The 19,720-nt window shown below is 41.4% G+C and overlaps 2 protein-coding genes across 2 annotated transcripts in view; both read left to right on the top strand.

The window, feature by feature from the left end:
• Positions 1-19,720, top strand: part of slc38a3b (solute carrier family 38 member 3b) — a 271,863-nt gene that overhangs the window by 146,405 nt on the left and 105,738 nt on the right. The window lies entirely within an intron of this gene.
• gnai2b (guanine nucleotide binding protein (G protein), alpha inhibiting activity polypeptide 2b) overlaps positions 1-19,720 on the top strand; it is a gene marked incomplete at both ends in the record, with an annotated part of 92,596 nt that overhangs the window by 51,303 nt on the left and 21,573 nt on the right. Inside the window, 2 exons of the mRNA XM_084063125.1 lie at positions 16,898-16,940; positions 19,285-19,426. Coding sequence (XP_083919251.1) covers positions 16,898-16,940; positions 19,285-19,426 — 185 coding nt within the window. The remainder of the gene's footprint in view (positions 1-16,897; positions 16,941-19,284; positions 19,427-19,720) is intronic.

Genomic DNA, 19,720 nt, shown 5'->3' with positions numbered 1-19,720 from the left:
AGTTCAGTAAAGTAAAAATACCTCAAAATGTTTACTTAAGTACAGTACTTGAGTAAATGTAATTAGTTACTTTCCACCACTGCTTACATCTCTTGAAAACGAGTCAGGCCTGCAGACAGAAAGCGGGCGGTGTGCCCCGTGAGGCACGTCCGATGACTGCACAGACAATCTATTTTGTTGGTTGACATTTTGATTACAGAATCACATTGCCATTGTAATGGACATTTTTGGAACTTTTTTCATCATGTCCCTTTACTCGTTGCCATTAATACACCGGTAGGGAGATATCTTTAGTTTGTTGTTTATTGGCATAGTTGCACAGAGACATTTCTGTGTTTTGTAACGTGTTGCTCTCGGTGTGGTGTGTGCGCACTCACTTTACTCTATCTATATGCCCTGCAAAATTACTGTCACCTGTGTCCTCACACCCATTACCAGGCTGCCAGAGGTGTTAGAAAACGCAAAAACCTTTAGAAGGCGTTTTCTCAGCTTCTAGATTTCAGTTTTAAAGGGATTCTAGGTAACTTTAAGCCTAAATGTAAAAATATTTATGTGTTTGACAACAGTTTTTTTATTTCTTTGATCTCTGAAGTTGCCTAGAATCCCTTTAACAACCTTCAAATAAGCAAATCTTAAAATATATTTAAGTCTATAACACATCATTTGAAAGCTTACATTCTGTACTTTCATAATTTGTAAAAACCTCATAAATGACCAAGGCCTATATGTGGAACAAAGCTCTGGACTTTGATCAGATACTGTACATTGTTTAATTAATTGAATACTTTATTAACAGCAAAACAAGGCATGGTGGCACATATTTATACAAAATAATGCTAAAAGGATGACCCAGATAAGCCCTCAGGGCTTGTTTCCATTAAGGTCCTGTGTATTTAATTTCTCGAGACATTTAAAGACAAACAACAATATACAGTACAGTAATATGCAAAAAACATTTTTCCGGGGGCCAGTTACGATTTGCCATATGTAGGTGCTCTTTTAGAACGATTTTGAAGGAGGGGAAGGAGTCACACTGTGTATGCCTGTTGGTATAGCATTCTACATTCTGGTGGCATAGCAGCAGAACGAATTTGACCCAGTTTTTGTGCCGAAACTGGGTTGAGTGAGATCAGTGGGGCTCCTTTTGGTGTTGTGCCCGTGTGTGTCTTTTACGCTATGGAAGTAGTCTGACAGGTACATGGGTATCCCTGTGCTCTCGCGTATCTTGAAGACCAGGCCCAATGCAAGTTGCTTTAATAATAATAATACACAGCGCTTTTCATAGTACCCAAAGTCACTTTGCAAAACAAATACAAAAATAAACAACTTTATTAAGAAAAAAAAATTAAAAGGCTAAAACTTGAGCAAGGAGAAAAACACAAGCTAAGACTAAAAGGCAGAAAGGGAAATTTGATTTAAGTTAGGTGGGGAAAGCGAGTCTGAAAATGCGGGTTTTTGAGGGAGGCTTTGAACACTTTACAGGCTTTGAACAGGCTTTACTCTGTCCTCTACCCTGAGCCATCCCACCCTAGCATAATGAGCAGGGCTTAGGTGAGTTCTGGGTGTAAGGCCTATAGTAGTAACCTTACCAGTTTGTTTTGAGAGGTCTGCTGTTTTGTTTTGACGTTTTTTAAGCCTTTGAGGTGCTAGGTGCGTGCATAGCTGAAATGACATTGGTTGAGTGTTCCTGCTAGTGTCCTCAGTGTGTTCCTACTGACCACCGAGGAGATCCTGAATTGAAACCTTGTTATTTGCTGACTTTTCTGATTACTTTTGTTGCCATTTTTTCACTTGAGACGTTGGCCTCTAAGATACAACCCAGGTAGGTAATTTCGTCTTTCCTTGTGACAGTCGGGTAGAAACCTTGTATGTCCAAAACTGATCTATTTTTAAATGTATTTTTTAAAAGGATTTAAAATAGTGAGAAAAAAAACTGTATATGATAATGGACATTAATGTGCAAAAAGAATATCAGCGTGTTGTACATGTGATAGTTCACAAAAAATAGTTTGTTTTTGTCGCATTCCTAAGCCAATAATTTGATGACCGGGTCATTGGTCAGTAGGAGACTCAGTAGGACTCCGCTGGTCATCAAATTATCGGCTCAGGAATGCAACAAAAACAAAAAAAATCTCCATGAATTCAAGGCTTCTTGGGGTGTGAAAATAAGTAATTTTTTGGGTGAACTACTCCTTTAAGGTGCAAAGTGTGTCAGCGCGTTGCCGGGTTCAAACCAGTCCGCAAAACGGTAACTTTCACTGGGTACAATCCACATGGTAAAACATTTATTTAAAAAAAATCAAACTGGGGCTACTTGAAATTCAAAAGGTTGAGAATCACTGCTCTGCAGTATATCTCCCTTAAAAGATATTATCATAAACTATTTTCTGATAAGACGGGGGCGTGCAGGTTCATTAAACTGCTCTGGCGGTGTATCTTCCTGTGGGCCGTATATCTCGTCTGTACTCCAAGCCTCCCTGAGGGGGCGTAAATGGCTGATTCATGCCTCGTCGGAGCTCGCACCGACGGTGCCGCGCGCCGAACATAGCCGATCTACAAGCCCACAACGTGTTGCGGATGCGACGCGTTGTGGGCTTGCGGATCGGCTATGTTCGGCGCGCGGCACCGTCGCACGACGAGGCGTAAAACGCACTTCCACTGCATGAGGAGTCTGTTCTCCAGCGTCTCCCAGCCTATCAATTACAGCTGCACTCAGCACCTTCCCGCTAAAACGAGGTGAACTGACCTATTTTGTAGCCCGTACCGCCGGGTGGAAGTGCATGCTGCCGATGCCAAGGGAGATACACTCGCTGTAATTTAATTTAAAAACTCTGTTTCGCAATATTTGGCACAGACGGCAAACCATGCAGTCGGCTGCCAAAGATGCAACGCACGCACACACACACACAAAAAGAGAGCGAGAAGACAGAATTCCATCAGCAATGTAATTAGAGTTGTGTTTTTGTGAAGTAATTACATTCATTGGTTAATTTTGTACGTCGCAGGTAAAGAGACTTTCGACCAAATTATTGTTCTGCCAGTATATTTTACCAATTTGCATATTGATTGGGAGTTTTTCCTCCAGACTGTATACCGTACCAATGACGTTTATTAGAGAAGGGAGGCAGTGGCTCAGGAGGCAGTGTGGCCGTCTTGGAATCGGAAGTTCCTGGTTCGATCCCCGCGGCTCTTCCTGTCCACGTGTCGAAGTGTCCTTGAGCAAGACATTAAACCCTTCCCCTCCCGATGAGCAGGTCGGTGCCTTGCATGGTCCCTTTATTTAGAAGTATCTTTCGGGGCAATTCTATTTCGAATTTGCAGTTTTTTTATTTTCCTTTTTTGAATTCAATGTTTTATAATAAAAAGAGAAACACTCTAGTAACGCATTCTTTAGCTTTTGTTAACTTAACTGCAAAGAAATGTTCAAATAAATATCGGCACGAGATATTGTCTATCGCCAGCGTCAGTTAAAAATAAAAGTGGAATCGGTGTTTAAGAAAAAAAACCTACTGAAGGGCCCGTTCACCCCGAGCACGTTAACGATAACTCTAAATATGACGTTTCAAAATTATTCTAATTGAAGTGAATGGCAGTGTTCACACCATCGTTTAGATCACTTTCAGCGTGATTTTCGGAACAATAGAAACATTGACAGCCATTCAAAATCCATCATGCAATCAGTCTCATTCACCTTCGCAAAATGTTGTTATGGACGGAGATAAGGAGACGATGATTATGAATAGCTAATGCTAGCCGGTAGGGTAGGCTCCTGAGGTAATGCCATTACCTCAGGTAGGCTTTGCCGTACTTCAGCGTGGAGGCTAACTTAATTATCGTCCTGGTTCTAGTTATCGTGCTTGGGGCAAAATGGCCCTTAATTTAGGACAGTCTCCTGGTGTGTGTGTGTGTGTGTGTGTGTGTGTGTGTGTGTGTGTGTGTGTGTGTGTGTGTGTGTGTGTGTGTGTGTGTGTGTGTGTGTGTGTGTGTGTGTGTGTGTGTGTGTGTGTGTGTGTGTGTGTGTGTGTGTGTGTGTGTGTGCGTGTGTGTGACTCAAGGTCTTTTGGACTCTGGTTTATCCTGTTATTTGGCTGTGTCCATTAATTCCTGCAGAGTTGTCCTTCTGTTTGTCCTCAGTGCAAAAACAACTCAAAACCCTGAGGGGGCGAGTCCCTGTGAACCCTGTTTGTCACACCTGTCCTTGTGAATCCAGGAAATGTCATTATCATCATACTGTATCTGCCATATCGCTTGTACTTAAGTAGTCACGAAGGCCTGGTAATAAATTACATCGGTATAACTCTGTTGAATACACAGTTGCTCTTGGGCAGTGGTTCCCAAACAGTGTTGGGCTATATTACTTAGGAGAGTAATATGTTACTTATTACTTATTACTGCTTTGCAAAGTAATAATATTATATTACTTATTACTTGGAATCAAGGGTAATATATTATATATTACTTTATATTACTTTCCCGCGCCCCCCGCAAAAGAAAAGACGTGTACAGTTTTTAGCCTTTTAGAACTGAATCCAATTTAATGGAATAATAGAAAACAGTCAACAGTCTTTATCTTTCTAAGTATTTTGCTGCTGTAAATTCCATATTTGGAATTGGAACAATAATTATCCTTACAGGAACGACATCAATCTGAACTGCACACACTGGCTGCAGCCTCTCAAAAAACTGTATTGTATATACATAAAAAACAATAAAGTAAACATTTCTTAATCTTTTCAACATATCTTACACCAGTCAATAAATAATTAGCCAAAGTGCAAAACTGTAAACAAGTCAAACAAATATCTTACACCAGTCAATAAATAATTAGCCAAAGTGCAAAACTGTAAACAAATAAATACAAAATAAAGCAGCAGTCTCTCTGACTTTTTAAACTTTCAAATGTAAATAAAATATAAAATAAAGCAGCAGTCTCTCTGACTTTTTAAACTTTCAAATGTAAATGAAATATAAAATAAAGCAGTAGTCTCTCTAACTTTTTAAACTTTCAAATGCAAATAAAATATAAAATAAAGCAGTAGTCTTTCTGACCTTTTAAACAATGATTTTCACAAATCACGATACAACCAAGTGTTTTCAAAAGGAAGCCAACAAAACCTGACAGTCTTAAGATATCTATATAAAAAAAACAAAAAGAAAAGAGCAGCAGCAGTCTCCCTGACTTGATTGTACATGTCTTATTCTAATCTTAAACAACGAAATTAAATGAAATAAAATGTCTCCTACAACCACATTTAGGCAGATATGTCCAGCTTGTTTATTTATCTCTGCCCTGCCCCTAACATAAACAAGGTCCTAAGTTCACTGACACTGTTCAGTGAACTGAGTGAAGTCTTCGAATTACTGCTTCTCTTGCTGGTTTTCTTTCACTGGTGGTGTGAAGAAGCAGTGATTGTATCTCATTAGCACGAGCTTTTCAAATCGCGTATCACCCAATCTGTTTCTTTTAGGGGTGAGCACCAAACCTCCTAAACTAAAAAGGCGCTCCACAGGCGCGCTAGACGGGGTTGGGGTGTTGTACTTCAAGAAAATCTTTTTAACATTGGAGAACTTGTGCAGACAATCAAATTCGTGCCCTGACCTCAAATAATCCACGACTTCTTGTTCTACAGAGTAGATGTCCTTGGGCTCTGGCTCAAATTCAAAAAAGTCCCTTTCAACGTCGTTGTGTGACGTGGACGCGGAGGCACCCTCCTCCTCTTCTTCAGCAGCAGCAGAAGCGATTTTCCTACACTCAGCTGTCAGAAGCTCCTTTGCATGGTCCCTCTGACCCTCATCGCTCAGCCATCTGAGTTTAAATTTTGGACAGCTGACAGCAGCAAGAAGTGCAGCCTCATTGTTGTCCAGCACCGCAGAAAAACGAGTCTGGATGGCCTGAAAAATACAATTTGACCTATTTATAGTATTGCATTAATTTATATAGGGGCCGGCCGTTTGCTCTAAAGCAATGTTTAATGTTGATAATTGTACTAACTGGCAGCTTTAAAAACAAATACAATGCAATTATTCGATATGCAAAAGAAAACGGTTTAGGGGGATATAGGCTTACCTTCACAATGACGCCTGGAAGGCCAGCTGTCATCCGTGACACTTTGTCCTTTGTTTGAAGTGTCTTTCTCATTAAGATTTGGAGGGTTGGCAATAAAGATCCATAATGGCAGTTATCTCCTTGTAGTAGGTCCAACGCTGCTGTAAGCGGCTTCATAACAATGCAGTACTCCTGCAGGAACTGATACTCTCTCTCACTGAAACTCTTAACTCCTAGTTTCATGCACAGATTGTTGCGCTCTGTCGCGGGGATTTCGGTGACTCTGGAAACCGCCTCGTAAAAGGAATTCCACCGTACACATGACGGCACCAATAGCTTACGGCGGCTGGCCTCCTCCACATGTTCTGCTGCCACTGGTGATCGACTTGCTTTATTCCAGAGCGCCGTACATTTTGCAATGCTGTTCGTGTACACAGTCTTAGTCTCTGTACTGGATTTTAAGTATTTCACAACATCGCCAGGAAATCGCCTGGAAATCAGATTAATTGTATGCGAAGCACAGCGGTAATGTGGTGGAAGAGTAGGAGCATCACTCTCACTGACTGTCTCACAGTCATTTGAGCCGGAGAGAACATCTGTGACATCTGTAAAAGTGACATCATCATCGGGACGGTTTTCGTCCAGATCTGAATCTGAATCTGAATCTGATTCTGCGATAGCCTGCTGGTATACTCTAAACGCCTTGCCGAAATTTGATGCATTGTCTGTCACAGTGGCTACAACTTTGTCAACAACAAGTCCATACGACGAATGGACGTTCTCTATTTCTGATCCAATGACATCAAATGTGTGTCTGCCTTTAATTCTTTTACATGCTAAAGCTGCCTTGTGTCGCTCCAAAGTGGTGCTGTTGATCCAGTGCACTGTAACACAGAAAGGTCGTCACAGGCAGACCTGTATCCCGAGAGAAGACAGACTATGCACCCACTGCACACAAAAGGAAGTGGAAACCGAGCTACACTTCCTAACTGTCTGTCCATTGTACCAAGACATCAGAGACACATACTTCCCACAGATTACAACCACACACAGAGATTTTGAAAACATGACCAATGACAAAAAACTCCCATATCTGCTGGGCGAAGTACAACAATGTGCAAACACAGCAGCAAGATTCGTGAGTTGTTGTGATAGGAGAAGGATATCGAACGGAACACAACCACCCTAAAGACTAATCATTGTGTATATTCCTGCACTATACCTGCACCCAGTGATCTTGGTACATAGAAATTGATCTGACTTTCAAATGTACATTTTTTGTTTTGATTGTATTGCTGTATTGTTGTATTGTGCTTTTTGCTTTGGCAATGTAAACGTATGTTTTCTCATGCCAATAAAGCCCTTTGAATTGAATTGAATTGTAACACCTAGGAAGCTCTTGTTGTTACCCCCCGTCCATATGTCAGCAGTGGTGGAAACAAAGTGTACCTCTCCGAGGGTGGCCTTCAACTTAGTTTCCATCCCCACGTATTCTTTCTCAAGCCAAGAAGAAAAGGATTTCCTCTGTGGCAGCTTGACTTTGGACTTAACTGGTATTCTCTCTATGATGGCTCGAAATGAGGGAGAGTCAACAGTTGATAAGGGTAACATCTCCTCTACAATATATCCAGCCACGAGCTTCTTCAGGTCGTCTACTCCTAATTTAGTGGCATCTAAACTGAAATCCAGTTTCTGTTGTTTTGGCTCTGAGGGGCCACCAGTTTCATCCTCTGGTGTTTCGGTCAGCGTAACATTCTTGTGCATTTTTTCGATATGCTTCAACAGGTTAGACGTTAGATTTTTTGCTGTGGAAAGTGTTTTTCTGCCCACGCAAAGTTTACAACGGACATTAATGTTCTTGGGATCTTTGACACCCACATATTCAAAATAATGGCGATATTTCCAGCCGTGAAAAGTGTAAACATCATCCGCCGCCATGCTGTTTGTGTTTGTGTGTAGTGTGTTCTTCTTTCTGTGTGTTACCCGGCGCCGCTCGCATACGGGTCATGCGCTACGTCATAACTGTGCGCAGGCTGCGTGCTAAAAAGAACTGATCTGCAAGCTACATAGCATCTCTGTTGACGTAGGTTGATAGCTTGTAGATCTACGAGAGACGGAGAGAGTACATTAAATGAATGAATGAGAAAAAAATGACGCTCGTCATCAGTAACGAGTAACGAGGCCTTTTTTGACCGAGTAATATGGTATTATATTACTGTTTTGGCAGACTAATACCTTACTTTACTCGTTACTGGGGAAAGTAATAATATTACAGTAATATATTATTTTTAATTCGTTACTGCCCAACACTGTTCCCAAATGTATTTGTATTTGACCCCTATCTAAAAATACGTTGTGCCAAGATTTGTGTTGTGAAAATATGTAGTAATTTGTATAAATAGTAGACACGTTGTGAGCTTGTAGATCAGCTAATTTCGAACGTTTGACACATTTTTAACATAAAAAGAAGTGACATATGGGCCATTCATGATGAGTACTTTTCCTGTGGTACTCTAAGTATGTTTTGATGCCGATACATTTGTATTTTTTACTCAAGTAAAACTTTGAATACAGGCCTTTTACTTGTAGCAGAGTATTTTTATATTGTGGCATTGCCCTAACCTGTCCTCTCTTCTCATCAGCATGTGTGCTATCTGTTGAAATTAGATGCGCGGGTGGCGTGCTGTGTTCATGTTATCAAACGCGTCACGGTTGTTGATGTAGCATGAGTCTGGCTGCGTGCTGCGCAGGTGTCTGCAAACAGCTTGTAACGGAGATGGACTAATGTGCTAATTCACCCCCCGCCGGGCCTTTTGGATATCACCTTTATTTCACTAGTAGGAAGTCACCCTGAGATTGGAAACTTGTTTTTACAAATGAGAGCTAGCCAAGACAGGACCAAAGCAGTATAAAACAACATAAAACAATTATTTTAAAAAACACCCCCAAGGAAAAACAATAACTATGAGATGATAACGTTTTGTAACTTTGCAGTGGCTTGCATTCAGTGTAAAACAAAGAAAAGGTGGGTTTTGAGTGTGGTTTTAAACCATTAAGACGTGGAACGCATCTGTGTTATTATTATTATTTTACACTTTGGCTATTCAAAAATAGCAGATATACAAGCTCATAGCACGGCACCGAGTGCCGCACTACGAGCTTGTAGATCTGCTATTTTTGAAAAATCGTGAAAATATGTGCAAATCTTTAAATATATTTATTATTTTAAAGCGAACTTTTGTAACTCGAATCATTGCTTCTGGGGGTCCCTGGAACAACATATTTTGAGATGGGGGTCGGCGGCACAAATACATATCCTTTTGGGGGTGCTTGACATGAAAAGGTTTGAGCACCACTGATATGACATATGACATATGATATCGTTTTTCAGAATACTGTTGGTATTTAGAAGACATTTGTAGAATCGGTTTCAGGTCTTAATGGGTTGAACGTGGTGAGGGGGGCAGCTCTGATGTGATGCTGGGAGTGAGTTCCACAGTGACGGGGGTGGCCACCGCGAGAAGGCCCTGTCACCCCCAGGTTCGCTTATTTGTCCTGAGGGTGTCCGGGAGGTTGGCATCCCCCGACCTGAGGGAGCGGGAGGAGACGTTTGACGTTGGATGACTTCAGAGAGGTTGTTGAGGGGCTTTGTAGGTGGTGATTAGTATTTTGAAGTCAATTCTGTGCTTGATTGGGAGCCGGTGGAGGTCATGGAGGACTGGTGTGATGTGGTCCCTGGATCGGGTTCTGGAAAAGATGACCATTTTCAACAATTCCACCTTGTGCACACCATCAGCTCAAAATATCAGCGTTTCTTTCAGGGCATTTAAAAGAAATTGCCGCAATCTGGTCGAGGAGAGTGGATCAGGTCATTTTAAAGAAATGGCCGCAATCTGGTCGAGGAGAGTGGATCGGGTCATTTTAAGAAACTGAAAGTTGTTCCTCGGTGCTAATCGAATAGAAAGTGGGTTGTTTTTTTAATTCCACTTTTTTATCGTTTCCAGATGCAGGCCATGTTGACACAACTCTACATTTCCAAGTCAATTTTGAATTAGATTATTTCTGAGAATGATTATTTACTGTTCTGTGCCTATCGGTATGCAACTTGGAACGGCTCTGAATCAGCAGCAGCTGGCTTCACACCACTCACTCAACTAGGGCTCCCTGGCCTGGGGCGTGCCTCTCTGGGCCTCAAGCCCGCTGCTGACAGCGTGGACTAAACATCCCAAAACACTGCCATTGTCCTTTATACTATTAACAGCAAACAGAACTGGAGCTTCACTTCCATTCCAATCCATGAAGACCGGGAACTCATCTGTGTCATTTTAAGATTTCTTTGGCTATTCAAAAATAGCAGATATACAAGCTCATTAAGCGGCATGAGTGGAGTGCACGGGTATGAGCTTGTAGATCTGCTATTTTTGAAGATTTTGCAAAACTTTGAATATATACATATGTTTTAAAGCGAACATAACTCCGATCTGTACTTCTGGGGGTCCCTAGAACAACATTTTGAGATGGGGGATATGTATTTGGCCGCGATATGTATTTTTATTCCAGGGACCCCCACAAGCAAAGATTTGAGTTACAAATGTTCGCTTTAAAAATATATATTCAAAGATTTGCACAAATTCTCCACGATTAAAAAAAAATAAAGCAGATCTACAAGCTTGTAGCGCAGCACTCGGTGCCGCGCTATGACCTTGTAGATCTGCTATTTTTGAATAGCCAAAGAAATCTTAAAATGACACAGATTTGGTCCGAAGAATTGCCCAAGTACTCGTACTTATTATTTTCCCTACATTGTTCAGCCATGCTGGGCTGCATGCGACGAGGCAATCCATCAAAGTGAATGTGGTTTACACAGTGCTTCACAAGAAGGAACAGCTTCTCTTTCATCATGAAATGATGGACAGCACATTGATCCTCAGAGAGAAGAGGCCTGTACCCGGTGTCAAGGATGGTCTGGTCACATCTATATCAGTGGTACTACTGGTACCCACCAGAGACGTTGTGAAAACGTGTAACATTCAACAACCTCAAAGCCAACAGCAGTGATTCTCAAAACCTTTTTTCATTTCAAGGTCCCCCAGTTTGATTATGCATTAGACCAGTGGTTGTAAAAAGTTTTTCAGGTCAAGGACCCCCCAAATTGATATATGTTTGGCTGGGGACCCCCATCTGAAAATGTTTTGTGCCAGGGACCCTCAGAAGGGAAGATTTGAGTTAAAAACATTCGCTTTAAAATATATATATTCAAAGATTTGCACAATTCTTTACGATTTTTCAGAAATAGCAGATCTACAAGCTCATGGCTCGGCACAAAGTGACGCGCTATGAGCTTGTAGATGTGCTTGTATGTTAGCTCCAATCGGAACCTCTCCATCCGCTGTATAGCTCCGAGATGAGGTTCCTCGTTTGTCGGTGCCGTTTTAGCGAAACTTTTTCGCACATTTTCCACTTTACATGTTTCTTACCCCTTTCTGCACATCGTATCCAAAAAGTAAAGGTTTTCTGAAATGCTCTCAGATGTTTTAACTTCTAGCGCGCAATCTCTATATCTAATATCTCTACGGGCGCAACTTCCGGGTATGTCTTAAAAACATTTAGGAGAGAAGCTATTTAAATGCTTTTTTCAACTCGTTGGATAGATTTTATTGCATGCTAGAAGTTAAAACATCTGAGAGTATTTCAGAAAACCTTTACTTTTTGGATACGATGTGCAGAAAGGCCAGAAATATGTAAAGTGGAAAATGTGCGAAAAAGTTTTGCTAAAACGGCACCGGGCCACGTAGGACCTCATCTCGGAGCTACATAGCGGAGGGAGAGGTTCTAAATTCTAAAATTGTCTTCTAAATCCTAAGTTTTCTGAAAAACCTTTCGATATATATCGTTGCTGTCGGGCATAAAGCTCTTATCTCCATAGTTTCACTTTTTCTGTTTTTTCTTAAATGAATGCCCTACTTGATAAATTTGAACCCTGAAAAGTAACAGTTTTGGACATATGAGATTTCCACCCGACAGAGACGATATACAGTAAAATGGCACAGATGCTTTCCTGATTTGAATGGGTTCACTTATTTAACGATCTAGCTCAGTGTGGGAGCTTGTAGATCTAATATTTTCGCCTCCCCCAGAATAAGGACACTATAGGGTTCATGTCATTTAGCATGAGTATTCACACATCGTGGCCCCCTGTCTCTGGAATGCTCTCCCTCCAGCTGTTAGAGATGCCGACTCTTTGGATTTTTTTTAAATCTAGGCCAAAAACTCATCTTGTTTCCTTACATTGCGGTTCCCCCTAGTTTAATTTCCTCGTTATGTCCACCTCTTCATACCCTGTGTTTTTAACCCATTTAGACCGGGAAATAATCTGTGTCGTTTTTAGATTTCTTTGGGCTATTCAAAGTATGTAGTAACTAAAGTTTTCAGATAATTGTTGTGGAGTTAAAGTACTATATTTGTCTCTGAGATGTGGAGTAGAAATAAAAGTACTGAAAATTGTAAATACTCCAGTAAAGTAAAGAAAATACCTCATAATTGTTGTACTTAAGTACAGTACTTGAGTACATGTACTTAGATACTTTACACCACTGGTGTGCGGGACTTCCATTTTATGCACTATAAATAAATACAAACTAATAAAACTGATTTAGCGCTCTGCCAAGTAAACATTCAACCTTGACATAAGGTGTGTAAACAAACACAAGGATAATCACTTAGGCACCCAGCTGTTAAAAATCACACTCATGTCCTCCTCATTAGCTCCTGACTAATCATGTGTCCACACCATAGTGATGACTCGTCTGTCGCTCTGGCCTCTTGATAGTTAAGCTTTCCTTTGACTGTGAACAATATGGGTATTTATATTGCATTGGGTGTGCCACATGGAGCAATTAAAGTCCCGCATACTTTGTAATTATATATCATCGGGGAAGCAAATCTAAATTAGGATTTAGATTTTGACGATTTACAATCATACTATCCCAGCAAGCACAATGACGTCATGATGACGTTATGATGACGCCCGGTCATCACCCCGGTGACGTTCAGGACAAGGCCAGATCACAGCCCATATGGGGATGATCTTTACGCCATTTACAGGACGTCATCACCGGGACATCATATGGACATTTGGACAGCAATTTTGGGTGATGAAATGTGTTTAGATGACGTCCTGGAAGTGACGTTTTTGTGGTCAGGATTAATTTTGGTTGAAATCAGGTGATATTCTGGGCCAGATCTGACTTGTCTTGGTTTGACTTGATCTAGCCCCAATCGAGACGTCACTGATTGGTCCAGGTCCTGACTGTGCTTGCTGGGATACTATAGCATTAGTTTCAGTCCGCTGTGGAGCTGAACTAATGTAATCACAATTACTATATGAACATAAATAATGAACAGATAGTGGTGGAAAAAGTACTCAAGTTCTTTACTTAAGTAAAAGTACCAATACTGCAATATAGAAATACCTTGTTACAAGACAAAGTCCAGAATTCAAAATGTAGTAAAAGTTTTGCCATCAAAATGTACTTAAAGTACCAAAAGTAAAAGTACAAAAATGTTTGAAAATAGCAGATCTACAAGCACACTATTTTCAAATAGCCTATGTATAAAATAGGGCTTAAGTGGTTAATATATGTTTCATAACATCATCATTTATATCTGAGAAGTAAATAGTAACTAAAGTTTTCAAATAATTGTAGTGGAGTAAAAGTATAATATTTGCCTCTGAGATGTAGTGGAGTAGAAGCAAAAGTATTGGAAATTGGAATATACTCAAGTAAAGTACAAATACCTCAAAAATGTACTTACGTACAGTACTTAAGTAAATGTACTTAGTCACTGATGAAAACTAAATAAAAACTAAACTGATGACAAAACTATGACTAAATATATTGACAATTTCATCAAAAAATAAAAACTACACTAAAATGTTAGTGAGGGACGAGTGGAGAAGAGATCCAGTAGAACTAAGACAAGTCATATTATGATTGGTTGCGCACGGGTGTCGCTCTCCGAAAATAGCAGATATACAAGCTCACAACGCTTGTAGATCTGCTATTTTCGGCCCGCCAGAATACATTTTTGTCGACTAAATCAACTGTCGATTTAGTTGACTAAAATCGTACAATATTTAGTCAACAAAATCTTTACTAAAACTAAAACATTTCAGATGACTGTGACTAAAACTGAATCAAAATTTGATGTCAAAATGAACACTGGTACCATCAGCGTAACAGTGATAGGAGAGCTTGTGAGCATGAGATGACAGCGCCAAGAGAGTTAGTGTAGAAAGAGAAAAGGTGGGGGCCAAGTACAGACCCCTGGGGTCAGGAGTGTACGGTGGATGAGAGCAAACCTTTTCAAGAAACCTGGTAGATCCGGCCAGTCAGGAAATAAGGAGGAGCAGGAGAACCAAGGGTTCTTACATCTGACATAAGCTGAAGCCTTTTTTGGTCAATTTTGTGTGACGCTGTAGTATGACAAAACTATACTTTTATGTTTTAATTTACAAAAACACATAAAACATTGAAACATGGAGATACAAGGTTTTTGCCTGATTGCGATGATAGTAGTGAAAGTAGCAGGTCTACAAGCTCGCAACAAGACACGTTTGCGAGCTTGTAGACCTGCTATTTCCTATATTATTTTTGAAAAATCTTGAAAAATGTCTATTTTTCACAATATAATGACCCAGAAATGCCAAGTTATGATTGTGTGCACCATGTTTAAAATGTTCGACTGCCGGCTCCAAACAGGCCTCGTGCTGCCGACCCCAGGCACTGCTGTTGGAGACGTGCATTGCAAATGATGTGTCCCTGCAGCACATTAGCAACACAGCTACACACACCGCCACAGATAGAGCGTGTTATTTTTGTACATGGGTTGATGGCACCCTACTTCGTCATACCACAGTGTCACACGAAAGTAGAAAAAACAGCCGATCTACAAGCTCAAAATGCACTGCGATGCAACACAATTTAACCCATTAAGACCGTTTTAAAACAGTTTTCTGAAACACAAGCTCATAGCGTGGTACTTGGTGCCACGCTATGAGCTTGTATATCTGCTATTTTCTTAATAGCCAAAGTATAAAATAATGGTTAAAGTGGTTAAAATCTAAAATGACAATAGCCCTGAAACATGACTGTCATACCATGACACCAGACCAGGAGCCACTTGTTCCTGGTCTGCGATTTTTTTACAGTTACAACTGCCACATCTACATAAACGTTCAGATTTCAAATATAAAGTGCTTATCCCCAAGCCACGGATGTAACAAGTTGAAGCACACCGGTTTAAGTACCCGTATCTTCCGTATTGTTCAATAAAAAGCATTTTAATCCGATCGGCGGCCATTTTACATTTTTTATTTTATTTTTTATAATGTATCAGAGTGCACCTCCCAGCCGATAGGGTTGTGTAGTTGAAAGCATCAGAGAAAATGTGGAGAAAATGGCCGGCAATCGGATTAAAAAGCTTTTTTATTGAATAATACGGAAGATCCCGGTACTTAGACCGGTGCGCTTTAACTGGTTACATCCGCGGCTTGGGGGTAAGCACATTATATTTGAAATCTGAACGTTTATGTAGATGTAGCAGTTGTAAATGTAAAAACATTGCAAACCAGGAACAAGTGGTTCCATGACGCTTGTGACAGACGAGCGTCATGTGAACCATGGCTAAAATTACATAATGGGTTAAGCTCATAGATCGGCTATTTTTGCTACTTTGAATTTGAATCCTGAAAAGTTACAGTATTAGACCAGACAGCAGCAATGTACTGTAAACAGGGCTTAAGTGGTTAAAAGGGATTCTTACAAGCCTCATGAGGAGCGAGTTGAGAGACGAGGCAGCGCCAAGTAAAAGAAAAACAGAGAGAGAAATCAATGCTCCACCATTGGCAGGTTTCCTGCGCACAGCTTCAGTACCTGACCCCGTAGGGGCACAAATAAACAACAGTCTGGGCATGGCACCAAATGATCACCCCCTCACCTCACCTCTCCTCTCTGTGGATGAGAGCTAGGCAGTCAGGTGAATGTGTGTGTGAATATGATGAGGGCTGGCGGGTTGGAGCGGCGCGCCGCCAGTCCCTGAGTGGGTTGGATCAAGGCAGTTTTGAGCTGATGCCAGGTGACAGACAGGACAGGGTCGGGGTCACCGCGGTGCCACGGATGAGTCACACAGTCAGTGTGACTCTGTGACATACCTGCCAACATTAGACTTTGGAAAAAAATAAGGAGATTTTCTGGTGGGGGGCGGGTGGGGGGGGGGGGGTGCCCTGACTCACGCTTGAAACCTACCAGGCGCACAGATGCTGATTTTTTTTCCCCCGTTCCATGTTAATGAATGCAGCCGTTCTCACTGGTTGCGCACGTGAAAATCTCCCCTGGGTGGGATTTTTTTTTTATTCCGCACGTATTCTCATTGAAATGCATTTAAATGACCAGCAGATGTACTACTGTGGCCAGGTGTTTGTTTAACACAGACCCAAACAGAGAGGTGAACAGAGCAAAGCGGAAACAAAATATATATTTTTTTATTCATGATGTATTTTGGTAAGTTTGGGCCCCGGGGGGACACCAAATGTCTCTTTTGGGTCTCGAGACAACACGTTGTGAAACAGTTTACTACAGGATGGGGCGAGCAAACCATGATGAGCTATTTTCTGTGTATGCTTTTAGCTGAATGTTCACCTATTACCACAGAATAGGGACACTGTGGTTATGCTTATGTATATTTATTTTTATTTTTACAAGGGAAACCATGGCAAGAGTTGAGTTCTGTGTACAGGAAGACTGAAATATTGAACAGCTCATGCATAAATGTGTGTTTTTATGTCAACAGGTGCTGGGGAGTCAGGGAAGAGCACCATCGTCAAGCAGATGAAGTGAGTCACACAAACATGTCAATGTTCTTTAGTGTTACATTTTGTTTACGGGTACAAGAGCGAAATTCAGCCATCAATGATAATATTAATAATAATAATACATAATAAACATTGTTTTTGGAGCCTAGCTGAACACATTGGACCACACAGCTTGATAACCTGTGACTTACCGGATGAGACCAAATCTGAAACAATCTTTACTGTTTTTGGCAGTAAATATTGTGCAACAATGTTGTATGAAATAAGTGAGGGATAGAAGATTAGATTAGTTAGTTAAATAGTTTAGTTTAGTTAGTTTAGGCTTTCTTTTTTTTAATACACCGATTAATCAATAGAGTCAAACTCTCAAACCCACCAAACCATGGCTATAGGCCCAACTGAGGTTAACAGAGAAAAGCGGAAACTTTTTTATTTTTTATTTGTGATGTATTTTTGGTTAGTTTGGGTCCCGGGGGGACCCGGGCGAATGTCTCTTTTGGGTCTCGAGACAACCACCGTTACTGCGGAATGCGCTATTGAGACTAGTAATACACTTCGATGGAAGTTGAGCTGAAGAAGGCATTTAAGGAGAAGAACTACTATGTCTCTTCAACTGCCGTCATCTGGACAGGAAAAGATTTCCCAGGATAAATGAGTCGCGTTAGAGAATGCAGCTGTCAGTGCTGTGGCATGAAAATGGATCGGGGGAGAGACGCATTTAATGTTGTAGGCGCGGAGATGGAACAGATTAATTCACTTTATTCACATATTTATGGACTTTAAAATAAGCCGAGGGACACTGTAACTCCTATTTCACTGTGGGGAAAGTTAGACTTATGAGTCCTCAACTGACTGTTGCCTGATACTGCAAGTCCTGCCAACACGCAAATCATCAAAAGTTCCACCAAGGCGTGTGGAAATTGTAACCACACACAAACACACCATGCTTATCCAGCTCATGTCCGGCAAACTGCTGGACATAAAACAGCATTCATACCTCACACCAGTTCTGGAATTTCATCATTATTTTGTGTATTTCTTTTAGGTCACAAAGGCCAAATGCCAGGGCAGGAAGGCCATCAAACAAAACAATGATTTTACGTCCACAAATTAAAGTTTTTCTTTTATACATACTACAACTAGCAGTGAAATAAATAAATATGCGATGTGAGAGTGCGGTCTGGCCAACACCAACTCTGGACTCCTGAATCGCTGCCCTCCACACCCTCCTATCTAGCATCAGGGTCTTGAGCTCTACAGGGTTGTTAGCCAAGCTGTCGCGCCGCAGTGCATCTACCCTCTTGCCTTTCCTGGCTTTGCCCTGGGTTGACGCAGTGCCCTGCCAGCCTCATCCTTCTCTCTCTGACCTTGTCTGTGACCCGTGGTAGGTCCCGTAGAGGACCACATTTCTGATGTGGTCCGTCCATGTGACACCTAGTGCCATTCGTTGCATTCTTGTGTAGACTCCATCCAGGACCCTTTCCTGTTGTGCTGGGTAATCCTGTCATGAGGGTCCATATGTCTCGGCCCCATACAGCAGTACTGACTCCACTGTAACTATGAACAACTCTTGAGGTCTTCTCCGATGTCTGGTTTCCACACTCTCCTCATCCCATGCAGGGCATTCCAGGCAAGTGCCCTCCGGACCTGCAGGTCCTGCTCCGTTGAAGCAGTCGAAGGCCCCGAGATATTTGAGCACCCTCCCGTCCGCCAGTGGCAGTGAACGCTTATTTCACAAAATAGTTCACACGTGCTCGGCCCTGGAATAATTAGAGACACTGAACTCATTTGAAGATGGGGATGGGGAGTCACGGGGGGTTAAGAATTCAGAATCTCAACAAAACACACTGCTGTTTAAAAACTGTATTGACAGTAAAGAGACAGAGAAGAAAATGGTACTCTCAGCTAGGGCAGTTTTCGCGGAGCATCAAGGCCACTGTGGCTGAAGGGCGTATCATTTTTTCAAGGGGCAGAAGGCTGCCCTGGTCAACACTGAAATAAGTGCACGCTATTATTGACATGAATCTAGATGGTACCACATACTGTACGGATGCGTAGCCGAATTTTACATGTAAGCATGTTACTTTGTGAGCGTGTAGATTGGCAAGTTTTGTGAGAGGAGTGTACCAATCTCTTGCACTTTTCATCAAAGACGGAGTGCCTTGGATTTCTTTTCGTTGCAAGTCTGCAGTCCACACCATTTGGGAGTTAAGCAGTACTTCTTTGAAAAACATTTTCGTAAATACAGCACCCATCTGATCGTTTATATTATTCCTGACCAGTATTTTGTTTTCAGTTTTCTTTTATTACTCCTGCTAATAATCGTGTAATTAAGAGATGTTCCACTTGTTGTTGTTGTTGACAGGATCATCCATGAAGCAGGCTACTCAGAAGATGAGCGTAAGCAGTACAGAGCTGTGGTGTTCAGTAACACCTTACAGTCCATCATGGCCATCGTTAAAGCTATGAACAGTCTGCAGATAACCTACGATGACCCATCACGAGAGGTAAGAGGCATGCACGCATGCACGCACGCACGCACGCACGCACACACACAGACACAGACACAGACACAGACACAGACATATATGTATATATATCCTATAATTAACCAAAGCTCTGTGAGGATGGTGTGAGGGTGAGCCCAAATCTCTTCTGCCCGGTTCTCCTCAGTGGCAGGAGCAATTGATCTGAATTTGCACACAGACATTGACCATTACCATGTGCACGGAACAGCGAATCCGGTTTTTCGCTTTCCCCAAATGTCAGCTGTTTATTAGCGTTTTTTTTGTTCGCTGGCC

Source organism: Gymnoscopelus microlampas, assembly GCF_963454915.1.
Source record: "Gymnoscopelus microlampas genome assembly, chromosome: 7".
In the NCBI taxonomy this organism is placed as follows: Eukaryota; Metazoa; Chordata; class Actinopteri; order Myctophiformes; family Myctophidae; genus Gymnoscopelus; species Gymnoscopelus microlampas.
This window is presented reverse-complemented; position numbering and strand designations above follow the sequence as displayed.